At 53.3% G+C, this 11,730-nt stretch overlaps 4 protein-coding genes across 4 annotated transcripts; 2 read left to right on the forward strand and 2 right to left on the reverse strand.

Moving 5' to 3' along the window:
• Positions 1–1,873: 1,873 nt before the first annotated feature.
• On the forward strand, positions 1,874–2,185 carry COCCADRAFT_107535 (uncharacterized protein; the record flags this gene model as incomplete). Its single annotated transcript, XM_007718448.1, has 1 exon — positions 1,874–2,185. A coding segment is annotated over one exon (312 nt), but the record flags the coding sequence as incomplete, so codon positions are not given.
• COCCADRAFT_8672 (uncharacterized protein) lies at positions 2,182–3,512 on the forward strand (the record flags this gene model as incomplete). Its single annotated transcript, XM_007718445.1, has 3 exons — positions 2,182–2,270; positions 2,332–2,880; positions 2,942–3,512. The coding sequence occupies 3 exons, from the start codon at positions 2,182–2,184 to the stop codon at positions 3,510–3,512; spliced, it is 1,209 nt and encodes a 402-aa protein (XP_007716635.1).
• Positions 3,513–4,777: 1,265 nt separating this feature from the next.
• Positions 4,778–6,977, reverse strand: COCCADRAFT_107533 (uncharacterized protein; the record flags this gene model as incomplete). Its single annotated transcript, XM_007718449.1, has 4 exons — positions 4,778–4,987; positions 5,051–6,474; positions 6,523–6,583; positions 6,792–6,977. 4 exons carry the CDS (start codon positions 6,975–6,977, stop codon positions 4,778–4,780), a joined length of 1,881 nt encoding a protein of 626 aa, XP_007716639.1.
• Positions 6,978–7,321: 344 nt separating this feature from the next.
• Positions 7,322–10,548, reverse strand: COCCADRAFT_40521 (uncharacterized protein; the record flags this gene model as incomplete). The annotated part of the gene is made up of 3 exons (XM_007718450.1): positions 7,322–7,480; positions 7,546–8,727; positions 8,785–10,548. The coding sequence occupies 3 exons, from the start codon at positions 10,546–10,548 to the stop codon at positions 7,322–7,324; spliced, it is 3,105 nt and encodes a 1,034-aa protein (XP_007716640.1).
• Positions 10,549–11,730: the final 1,182 nt, after the last annotated feature.

Below are 11,730 nucleotides of genomic sequence, written 5' to 3' on the forward strand. Positions count from 1 at the left end.
GGAAGAACTAGGCACGTGGGGCGAGTAATAGCTATTGTATGGCTACCCCATCGCGATGCAGTCAAGACCGGGGCGAGACGGGACTGGAAGTTTGGATGATATTAGGCGAGTCACGGCAAGCTGCGTTTATGATTGCCATCGACACAACAGTTGTGCACAGTGACAGTCAGCATGTTTGCCCCCAAACCCCCCTTGGCCAGAATTTGCACCGGTGGACCCTTGGATAGCAACCCAAGCTGTGGCGAGGTCGAGGGCAAAGCTTCGGTGCTCACATTGCCTCGAGTCTCACAACGGGTGAGCGTTTTTTCTCTCTCTCTCTCTCTCTCTGGCAGTTGGCATGAAACAGAAGCGGGAGGCGGCACAGAATAGCTATGCGTAATATCATGCTAGCGTCCGACCGTTTGTACTTTTTCTGGACATGTCTCCGCGTCGAGGAATCGAGACATGTGGACCTGCTGGATATGGTGAAACCTCGACGGATGTGGTTTTGCCGCAGTAGAGCCGGGCTAGTCTTGTCGGGTTTCCGTTCGCATGGGTGGTTCAAGACAGGTTTGGCAAACCCGCCCCTGAACGAACCTACGTTGTATACAATCTACGAACTGTAGATACGAAGGATCTACCTTGGGATTCTAGAAAGATTGCGCCATACATATTTGCTAGGGAGAGGAGTGTTGGATCGTGATTGGAGGGTTTGCCATGATTTGATTTACCGGTGTTTGTATACATGCACATGCTAAGTATGTATATGTATATGTAAGGTACATACTGGGTCCTCTGTGTTGACATGCCCTCACGGCAGGTATTGGCAGCAAAACGTGCGGCACAAGGAGAGCCCTACTGAATCTCTAGTTGCCTCAGCAAGGAGATGCCTGCATGTCGCTGCAGGTTGATTTTTGCCAATTGCTGTGCCGTCGTCTGGCGGGGGAGGGCAAAAAACGTGCTCGATGACAGCCGGCTGGTGGGGGGGACCGGAACATGGATACCGTGGTTCCCGTGCATCCCGTACAGTAGACGCAAGGAACGCTCAACAGCCGTCCCCCTCTAGGCCCACTTGACGGTGTAGTCCGCGCTGCATGGCCACCAGCGCCAGCAGATGCAACATGCGCATTCGACGACTGGGTATCCAACGAGCGGCCGGTCAAGGTTGCATGGCGCCGAACGCCGTTCCGCGCAGCGCGGGAGGGTGCGGGGGAGGATATTTTCTCCTAATGGCTGTCTCCTGCGCCACCTCGGAAGGGATACCTAGTCAACAGGAGCAATGAGAGAGCGCAGGCACGCTTCCACACTGTTGCAATGACGAATTTGCCAAAAACAGAGACTCTCGGCACGGCAAAGGCTGCGCTTTGGGACGACAGGTCGAGCATGGACGCGATGACATTGCAACTGTCAGATCGCGATGTGGCTCATGAAGCGGCAACGACGGAGCTGTCCAAGACACGGCAATTGGACACCGTCCCCGGCTTCTCGTTCCTTCGTGAGATAGGAGAGACACAGACAGCATCCATCTTCCTCCCGCTGGGATCGCCTGCCCCTTTGACTTGAGTGGCAACCACCAAGGTCCACGGCAAATCCTTGCCTTCTCTTTCCAGAACCAGCGTCCGTCCCAAACCCGAGCGTCGCCAACTGGTCGGGTTCTTTGCCGCGCCCAGGGCTAAACAAGGGCGCACGAGACATGTTACTGTTTAGCCCTATCCACTTCCTCTTTTTCGAGCGAGTGGAGCCCCTCATAAAATGAACCACTACACTGACAGACTTGGTCTGTGTTTTTTTTCCCCTTCGCTGACTTGTTCCGGCTACAGTCAGCCTGTTGAAATGCTCCACTTTGCACGTTGCCGATCTTCCAGTTGGAGGGACTCATGTATGGAAGCAGAAGATTGCCCCACGGAGATCTTGGCTTCATCGCCCGACCCTGTCTCAACTACCGCTGCAAGGGTTCCAGCAAGAGGGTCGGTCTTGTTGCTTACAAGATTCTAGCGTTAGAATGGGCCAAAGCAGACTGCGACACGGGTTAGGCCCAAGTGTCGGGATCTTTGCGAGGCAAGATCGCCGGCGAGGAGAGCATATCCACTTCATACAATGTGCTCCCAACTCGTCGTCGGTGTTTTGGTTTGACTGCTTGCTTTTCCCTCCCCCAGATATCATTGCTTCCCAGTTGATCCCCTCATACCCCATCATCTCACGATGAAGGATCGCAGTGGAGAGATCTTGGCCATAGGCATTACCTTCTTCATCCTAGCATGGCTCACTGTCGGTCTCCGGTGCTTTGTACGGTAAGAAGTCGCCTGATTACTTGAATCCACCCGGCCTTGTAACTAACTTGCTTGACTGTAGCATCCACATGGTGAAGGGCTTTGGCATTGACGACTACACAATGGTCGTCACGCTACTCTTCTTCACCGGATACTTGATATCACAGATTGGTGGCGCCATCAACGGATCTGGTGTGCGCCGCATACACCTTACCGACGAGAGCGCCCAAACGGCTCTTCACTTTTGGTTCTTCTGCGAAATCTTCTACACACTGTCGACGTGTATGCTCAAAATCTCCGTCGGCTTCTTCTTGCTACGCATCACCATTGTGCCGCTCCACATCTGGATCATTCGTATGATCATGGTCGTATCTGGACTCGTGGGAATCGCATATACGTCCGTTGTCATCTTCCAGTGCAAGCCCATCTCATTTTGGTGGAATCTCGATCCCAACGCCACCGGCTCCTGCCTCTCCCCAGTACTGGTCATGAACTTTACCTTTGTCGTCTCTGGACTCAACGCCTTTGCCGACTGGGTCTTTGCCATTCTTCCCGTACTCATCGTCCAGGGTCTGCACATGAAGAAGCGCATGAAGGTGGTTGTGGCCTCGGTCATTGCCCTGGCAGCTATGTAAGTAGCACTTGGATCATATTCTTTCCCCTCAATAGCCCCCCCTGACATGCATAAACAGTGGTTCTACAGCGACCATTATTCGCTTGCCGTACACAACAACGATCAAAGGATACAAGGGCGACTTCCTCTTCCGGACAACAGACTTTGCGATTTGGAGCACTGTCGAAGTAGGCCTTGGCATATCAGCCGGATCAATCGCGACGCTCCGACCGCTATTGAAGCAAGCGTTTGAAATTACCCGATCAGCGTCAGCCATGCCGTGGAGCAAGCCTTCACTCAAATCAGGTCAAGAACAGTCTGGCCATCAGCTCAGCGCGATCAAGCCTTCGATTCAAAAGTCCATTACCATTACCACGTCGCGGGCACGGAGAGAAAGCAAAGAGTCGGACGAGGAAAGATTTCTTGGCTCGAGCATGCCGTCAGAAGCATGGCAGCAGCAACAAGGACTGCCAGGATATATTACATCCACCGTTCTGGATGAGCAAGCTGCGCGAGCTTCTATGGATAGGAGTCGGAAGCAGGGGCAGAAACAAAATCGGAGAGGCAGTCCTGGGGGCACCAGCCAGTCGACTGTCGAGAGCAAAGAGTCTGGAAAAGCACCAAAGGCCCATGTACACGAGCGTTTTTAGTTGGAGGCCTTGTATAATCTTAATCCGTGGGTCGAACATTCACCATTGTCATTCTCAAACCTGTCCCCCCTTTGAGCTACTGCAAGCCTCTGACACACGCCTCTCGCACTCTTCCTTTTGGCCTAGGATACGATATGAGACGTCTTCGTGCTTCACTTTTCTTTCATCCCCGGAGGATACTCTTACTTAAAAGACGGCGACAATGTTCGCGGTCAGTGGTTCAGGATGGGTCCAGTTGAGGCGATAGGCTCGCTTATTGCCTGATCGGCTCCCGTCTACCGTGACGTTGACGGATCCGCGTAGGACTTGTCCGCTTCATTGCAGATTGTAGTAACTAGTCCAGGGACAAGACTGGCTAAACCAGTCAAGCCGGCGTTCGCGGATGGTCTGAGTCAGCAGCTGGATAATTGTTGTTGTGCTACGTCAAGGCAACATCACTCGCAGAAGGTGTGGCATGCGAGTGGGCGCCATGTGGATCGTCTCGCCCCGTCGAGACGCTGTTTGACTCGAACATGTGGAGGTATAGATACGAACTGAGCACCTCGTCTCGATATTTCATGTGTTCAAGTTGGCCCAGTGTCTGGGGTGCGCGTAATGCCGCAAGTGCCCGAGTGGCGGATATTGGTCTGGAGCTAATCGGGTGTGGGTGCGTACATAGTTTGTGTGGAGAGGAGAGCTATTTAGCGCCACTGAAGCGCAGCTGGCCGGTGCATGGTTATGGAGAAAGGAGACAGAGAAAAAGAGTCGGAAAGGGCGGGAAGTGGGTATGCTTGATAGAAGAGAAAAGCTATGGCCTGATCGTCTTCAATCAGCCATTGCCTGCACTCGAATTGACTTGGTGTCGTTGGCTCAACTTGACGCATCTAGACTGCTGCAGATTCTCGTCAAGCATTCCATGCCTTGACCAAAAATCCAGACTCCGGCTCGACACGCTACTATGCCCATCACCACGCAGCAGGTGTCCAGGTACAAGGCTGAGAAAAGTCCCGGCCCACATAGACTGCCAAGAAGACCGATGGTAAGTACTCGGAACCTCGGAAAAAACGCGGGGGGAGCATATGCGCCAGGCCACATGTTTGTGCCCAAGTATCCCCGTAGCCAGAACAAGCAAGGATCGATGTGATGTAGTTTGTACCTTGTCCTTGATAGATTATTGTTCGTATATAGTAGAAAGAAACTCCACGCTTGCCTAGTGTTACATGTGTATTTCGTGTTGCTGCCAAACCCAAAATGACCCAATATTCAAGAAAGAGAAAAATATACCATTACCAAAGAATATCGGCAAAAGCTGTTCGGAGTACTTCGGTGCGCGTCTTTTGCATTTCAGGGGCAATGCCAACCAAGTCTAATATTTCAAGACATTTCCGCGCATCAGCCTTTGCATCTTTCAGAAGGGGATCTGATGAGGGAGGCAAGCCTGATTGGGTTGGCGAAAGCGGCTGGGCTTGTTGACCCAGAATACGAGCCATGAGAAGCTAAGCGTCATAGTCAGTAACGAAGTGGAGCAGAGGAAAATTGATCGTGGGTGCAATACGTACCGCTTCTTCGAAAGCGCGGTGCTGGAAAACCCACCAGACACTCGCATCAATTCTAAGATATTCCCAAAAGTGGAAAAAGGATTGCAGAGCCATTCTGGCAGCGTCCAGGGCACCCTTGACGTCACACGCTACACCTTCGGCGGGGTTCTCGTCCGCTTGGATAGCCATGACGCAGTGCCAAAAGTTGCTCCGGAAAAAGAGGTTTTGCCTCAGGCCTCGTGGGTTTTGTTCGGCCATGGCTCGTATTGTAGCATCATCGGATGCTGTGAGCTCGACGGGAAACGTGCTGTGCAAGGCAAAATATTCGCTGACCAGCTCCGTCTTTTGGGCGACAGATGTGGTAAGGGGAGTTGCTAGCGAACGTGGAATGCAGACGGTCCGTGAAACGAGAATGGCCATGTGCCACATTGAGCGGATGTATCGTCGGTCTGAAAGCTCATAGGGAGGATAGAGGTCCAAGTTGGAAGCAATGTTGCTGATGCTCATGGGATTGATGACGGCATCGGTGGCGCCGTTAGCTGATGAGGCATTTGGAATGTAGTCGTCCAGATCATCGCTCAGCGACTGTGGCTGTATGTCTGAAAAGACTGTGGTTGGTGGGAGCTTGAGGAGGACGGTAAGGAATGTGTCTTGGAAGAATATTGCCTGCCATAGCTTGCGACGCTGTTGCTTGTCACTTCGAGAGCAACGAGGGGCAATGATGTCCGGGTCACGGTGGAGGCCCATGGCATAGGCTTGTCGTACCAAGACACCGCCAAAGGCCCAGGCATCTGAAGCATGGTTGTCGTTCATCAAGAAGTAGCCTATCAGGACCATGGCCTGCAACGTCCTGACCGAGGCACGACTGAGATACGAGGATATGCGCAGGGCCTGTTGAGCTGCTGAGATGTAGAACTCTGCGATCTGAGCGCGTTCACGATTGTCAGTCGTGTGGATGAACTGAGTGCCCATGGCATAGACGACAAAGTGAAGGGCGACGAGGACAGGGTCCGCAGCATGCTTGTCGTCGAGGGGCAGGGACCAGAAGCGTTCATAGTCGGCATAGAAGTTCCTGCGGTGGACCATGGGATAGACAGGATCGACGGCATCAAAGTACTTGTCGACGAGAATGTCGGCCTGCTCTTTTGCAGGGAGGACGCCAACTACCTCTGCCAGGCCGCCACGGCTGGTCCAGTAGTTGGCAAAGGGATGCTCTAAGCCGAGGCCAAAGAAGGGGGCAGGCGTGTGGTTAGAGTAGGGGATGTTTGAAAGCAAAAAAGGCGACGAGCCTGATGACGACAAGGACACACTCCGATACTGGGTCCGGATGGGCGTCGGGGGCACCTGGATAGACTTGGCATGGGGATGCGGGTCCTTGCCAAGTCGCAGTGGATGTTTGGTGGCCGTCTTCCTGGAGCGAGGCGTGGCATTTTGCGCGGTGCCAACTCTGCGCAGATGCTTAGCAGTCGTGGGGTGGACAAGTGGACGGGCACATACATACTTGTCGGCAGAAGAAGCAATCAGGTTGGCGATGTTTGAGTAGCGGCAGGGCGACTGGCGTTTGATGCAGGCCAAGCAATGGGGTCTGGTGCGGTCGCACTGCGGAAACCATCAGCCGTCGAGCGTGCGACTGGTGAATGAGGTAATGGATGGAAGTGGAAATGTGGGAATGTGGAGGTGGTGGAGGAGGATGTGGTGTTTGCGCCGTTGGTGGGGGAGGCGAATTGCGCCGAAGAGACGGCCGTGGTTGTTGGTTGCTCACCTTTGTCTTGCGCTCTACGCACTCTTCGCAGCTGAGCGTGGGCTTGTTGCGCTTCTGCTTTTTCTTGGCCGGGGCATGGCCGTGGGTAGCGGATGAGGCCGCCGGGCTGGTGGAGGAAGGCTGCGAGGTGCCGTCGGAGTTGGTGATGCTGATGCTGATGTTGCCGTCGTTGTCGTCGCGCTTCATTGTGCGGCACGGACGGCGTGGCCCGAGAGCGGGCTCCAACAACTGGCAAAGTGACGCGGGTGTGGATGTCGGAGTCGTGTGTGAGTGGGCGACGAGGCGCACGGGAATAAGATAGGGCTGTCGGGTGTTGTTGTTCCCACGAGTGTGTTTTCGCCCTTTGGCCCCCCAGATATCCACGAGACAACGGCTGGTGGAGACTCGCGGCCAGCCACTCGCTTGGCATCCTCCTGCATACTACTCACTGCCATTACTACATACTACATGCTACATACAAACATATCATCGCCGTCATCATCACCACCGTTACTGTCATCACTACCACCACCACCACCACCATCATCATCTCACGTGTACTGCAGCATCGCATCCCGGTACCCCTTTCCCCCTCGCATATCATCATCAAATGCCTCCCCAGCCTCCAACACCCGCTTGACGTGCTCCATGCTAAACGCACTCTGCTCTGCCACCGCAATCGCCTGCGATGTCTTGACCGTGTTCTTGATCTGCGCAGAAAAAAACAATTAACACTCATCACGCCCTTCATCAGCTCGCTCGTCACTCCACGTACCTGTCGTCCATTCAGCACCCTCTGGCTCAGCACGTCAAAGTCGGCCTCGGTGAACGCCTTCATTCCCTGGCTCCCCTTCATCCTCTCCACCCTGCCCACGTGCTGCTGCCAGATCTCTTTCCTGGCACGTGCAGACAGCTCTTCGTACCGAATCCCCATGTGAATTCTCGACTGGAACGCCTCGTCAAATGTCTCGACCCGGTTCGTCGTCAGGAATAGGATGCCCTGGTAGTACTCGGTCAGCCGCAGGAACACCGAGACCAGCGAGTTGCGATGTATGTCATTTGGCTGTCGCGCCTCTAGAAACACGTCCGCCTCGTCCAGCAGCAGGATGGCGCCCCATGCATGCGTAATCTCCATGATGCGGTTCAGGTCCGCCTCCAACGCCCGGCTATTGGTCCCCAGCTCCCCTGCAGACACTGCGTACAACGGGCACTGCAGATACTCGGCAATCGATTCCCCAGTCAGTGTCTTACCCACCCCGGGCGGGCCATGCAGCACCACATTGAGCCCCTTGCCCTTGCCCTGAATCACATCGTCAATCGTCTTGGCTGCGTGGAACCGATGCGAAGATACAAGACCCTTGAGATTCTGCTTGATCTGGATCGGCAACACCAGACTGGGAAATGCTTCCTCATTCCACTTGATCTCCTCAATCCCAGATAGAGAAAACTCGAGCCAAAGCTTCTCAGAAAAAGCAAAGCCCAGTACGACCGGTGATGCGATGATGAGCTCTTCTTCGGTCAAGACTTGACGTTGCTCCTCCGTTGCATCATCATCCCTGTCGAGCGGCTGTTCAGTGCCGGTGCCCATTTCCTTGTCCACAACGCTCTGTGGCACTCGGATAGGGTGTTTCCTGCCCCTCCTGTCTTTCCACATGACGATGCGCATCTTTTCCTTTTCTTCACCGTCTCCATCTTCACTCGAGTCGCAGCAGCACTCTTCGTCATCGTCATCGTCATCCTCATTGTCAGCTAGTTCATCTGGCCGGAGGTACGAGAGCGGGTAGTTTGGGTTCATGCGGCGGAACATGGCAGGATCAATCATGACCCGACCATTAATAATGAAGCGCACGATGCTGTTCTTGTGCTTCATATACGCAATCCCCTTTTGAACCTGGTAGTTCATGCCCTGGAGCGCGACGAATTTCTTGCCCCTCTCAATCAGCTGCTTCTTGATACCCTGCGCGTCTCTGTCAGCACTCATTCATCCCAGCCTCAAACCGACTATCGAGCATACCTTGGCATCCTTGTGATATTTGAGCGGATATGCGGCAAGACTGGTAATCTTCTTATGCCCCTTGAACGCTGAGACCGATACTTCGTGTTCCCCGAGACCAAACGATTTGCCGTCGTACTCGAGGTACTTGCCATCAACACGCCACGACTTGACGCCCGTCAACCAGTCTTCTAACTCGTACGCTGTCCCCACCCTAAAACACCGCGCATCGTCCTTGTTGTTGTACGTAGGCGTAAAGGCAATAGTGTTGGGTTTGAAGAGTGCCCACACCAGATCGTACGTAATAGTGCCTGCTTTGACCATGGGCTTTAGAGCTTTGCGAGTAGCGCCAAAGTCCTCGTCCACATAGCTGAGCAGCAGCTTGCACTGTGCAACCTGCTGCTTGAGCCGCTTCCGCTCCTTCGACCTCTTGGCCTTTCCAAGCTGCCGCTTCAGTGTCTTCTTGACATGCGTCTTCAACTCGTCGTAATAGTGGAACAGTGTGCGAGGATCCAACTGGGGCGTATCCTCGACAAGACTAATGCTTTTGCAGTCCTTCAATACATCTTGGAGAGTGTTCCGTAGAGTCTTCGATTTGATGTCCACCCGAGTTTCGATATACTTGCCTAGCCAGTCGAGACGCCGCCGCACCGTGAATATGCAGTCAAACTCACCCTTCTGATCACTGCTGCTTTCGACAAGCTTCCAGTCGTGGATCTGCATGTCAAATATCTGATCCACCCGCTTGAACTCTAGCCCCTTTTTGCCCACTGTTTTCTCCACTTTGGGGATTGGCACAGCCGCCGCGTCTACACAAGCCTGCCTTGCCTGGAGGCGATGCAAAAGGCCACTGATTGTCGCCACTTGCGCTTCGAGATCATCTTCTATCACACGAACGTCTGGTGGGGGACCGGGCAATGGGATGGCCTCGTCGTCGCTAGAGAGTGATTCCGAAGATGACGAGTATTTGTCAAGCTTCTTCTTCGTTTTCCTACTGCTCTGCTTTGCCTTTGTCCTTGCCTTTTTCCGTTTGGCACTTTGGTCCTCTGTGCCCAAGTCACTACTAGACTCTGCTGATAGAGCTTCCGAGTCGGAGTCGGTGTCGCTCGATTTTTGCACACGCCTGCTCTTCTTACGCTCGACCTTAGTTCGTCGGGCTCTGCGTTGGCTTTTGGTGGCTGCCACTGCGTCTTCTGAATCAGAATCGGATTCGAATTCAGAAGAGTCGGCCGAGCTCTCGTCTTCGTCGGTTGATTCGTGCTTTTTGCTCCTCATTCTCTCCTTTAGTTTCTCCTTTTGCTTCTGCTTCCTCCTTTTCCTGGATTCTGCTTGTGCAATCGCCGCTTTGATCTTCCTCAGCCGCTTTTTCGCCTTGAGTTTCTCATCTTCGCTACTTTGGTCGGAATTGCTTGAGCTCTCGTTGCCGCTAGCCTCGGATGCGGAGCTGTCGTCCACTTGACGTTTGGATTTGTGCAACGGCCTACCCTTACGAGGTGTCTTCTTGCTAACTACACCTTCCACCTTTACGTCTTCTGCCGTTGCTCCAACACCCAAAGTATGTTTTTCGTCATCTTGCGGTGGTGTGTTGCACGTCTGAGTCGCCGCGCTCTCCTGCAAAGCCTCCATCTCTTGCTCACGCAGTGCCATGGCTTCGGGTTCAGAGACCATGGAAGGAGTAAAAATAACGACAGGAATTGATGAAGATGTATCTGATAGTTCGTTGTTTGCTCGACAAGCCAAGGTGCAGTCAGCCGCCAACGTGCCAGAACTGTCTAGACTATTCATGAGCTGCAAACACTGACTGAAGGTTTGATCCAATGCACGCTTTCTCCACGACTCATCAAGCGTTCAGAGCAAACTAGGACGAAGAAGACGTTTGGAATGAGATAGTCCCTACCAAAGACAACGGAGCAGCACTGTCTATCCCAACCACCTTTTTATCCCCCACACAGAGCCGCAAGTACTGCTTGACCAGGCTCTTCACACCCCTGCAACTGAACAACGCCCAGTCTTCGTTTAGACAAAACCAAGTCTGCCGCTGCGTTCCCTGTACACCCACTCGAGCGAATACTCTTTGCCCCGCAGCTTACATTATCAACGGCTGAACGTGTTGGGGCAACCACTGACCCTGACCTCTTAACCCTTTACTAAGGTCCTTATGAAACGCAAGTAAACGTTTCCGCGGGGTATTGGCTGCCTTGTCTCACAGCCTTCCTTTGCTTCACCGGAAACGCAACCCATTCTTCTCGCCATGAAAACTGACAGAGCAGCCGTCTTAACATCCTCTCTGTGATTCTCGTCCTGGACAGGCGCCACGTTCCGTCCACATGCACATGTCTTGGTGGTGGCAACATTCCACATTCCGGTTTCCGTGTAGTCGTTTCCATGCATGCTCCTGCGGTGCACTCCTTCATACTTCGTGTGCTGTCATCAGTGGCCAGACGGCTCCCCCCTCTGCTACGTTTTTTCCCACGAGGGGTAAAAAAAATAAAATCCAGATTTAGTGCGCTAGCTGCGACAAACGACATATCGAGATGCTTGAGCGATAAGCGTACAGCATTCGCCTCACTTCATCAACTCGCCACTAAGCTTGCATATTCTCTACCGTTTATCAACCTCCCAGTGCTTGAACAAGGAAATGAAGCCAGACGACAACGAGTGCTCAAGGGGGAAGGGCGAACAAGAAAAGGGAGTCACACGGATAAACAATATAAACAGCAGTTGGATGTATTTGAAACAGCAAGGCCAGAGTCTACGGCACAAACCAAACAGCGATATAGTGAAGCTTCGGTAAATACACGCGCATGGCCCACCACCCCCTCAACGCCACATGGATGCTAGAGCACCCATGCAACGTGTACAGAACATGCTTTGTAACAAAGGCTGTGATACCTTGACCAGACGCCAATCACACAAATCCCCCCCAAAAAGCCCTCATGCAAGTTGATGCCCCCCCCCCCCTCCCTT

This window comes from Bipolaris zeicola (assembly GCF_000523435.1).
Source record: "Bipolaris zeicola 26-R-13 unplaced genomic scaffold scaffold_233, whole genome shotgun sequence".
In the NCBI taxonomy this organism is placed as follows: domain Eukaryota; kingdom Fungi; phylum Ascomycota; class Dothideomycetes; order Pleosporales; family Pleosporaceae; genus Bipolaris; species Bipolaris zeicola.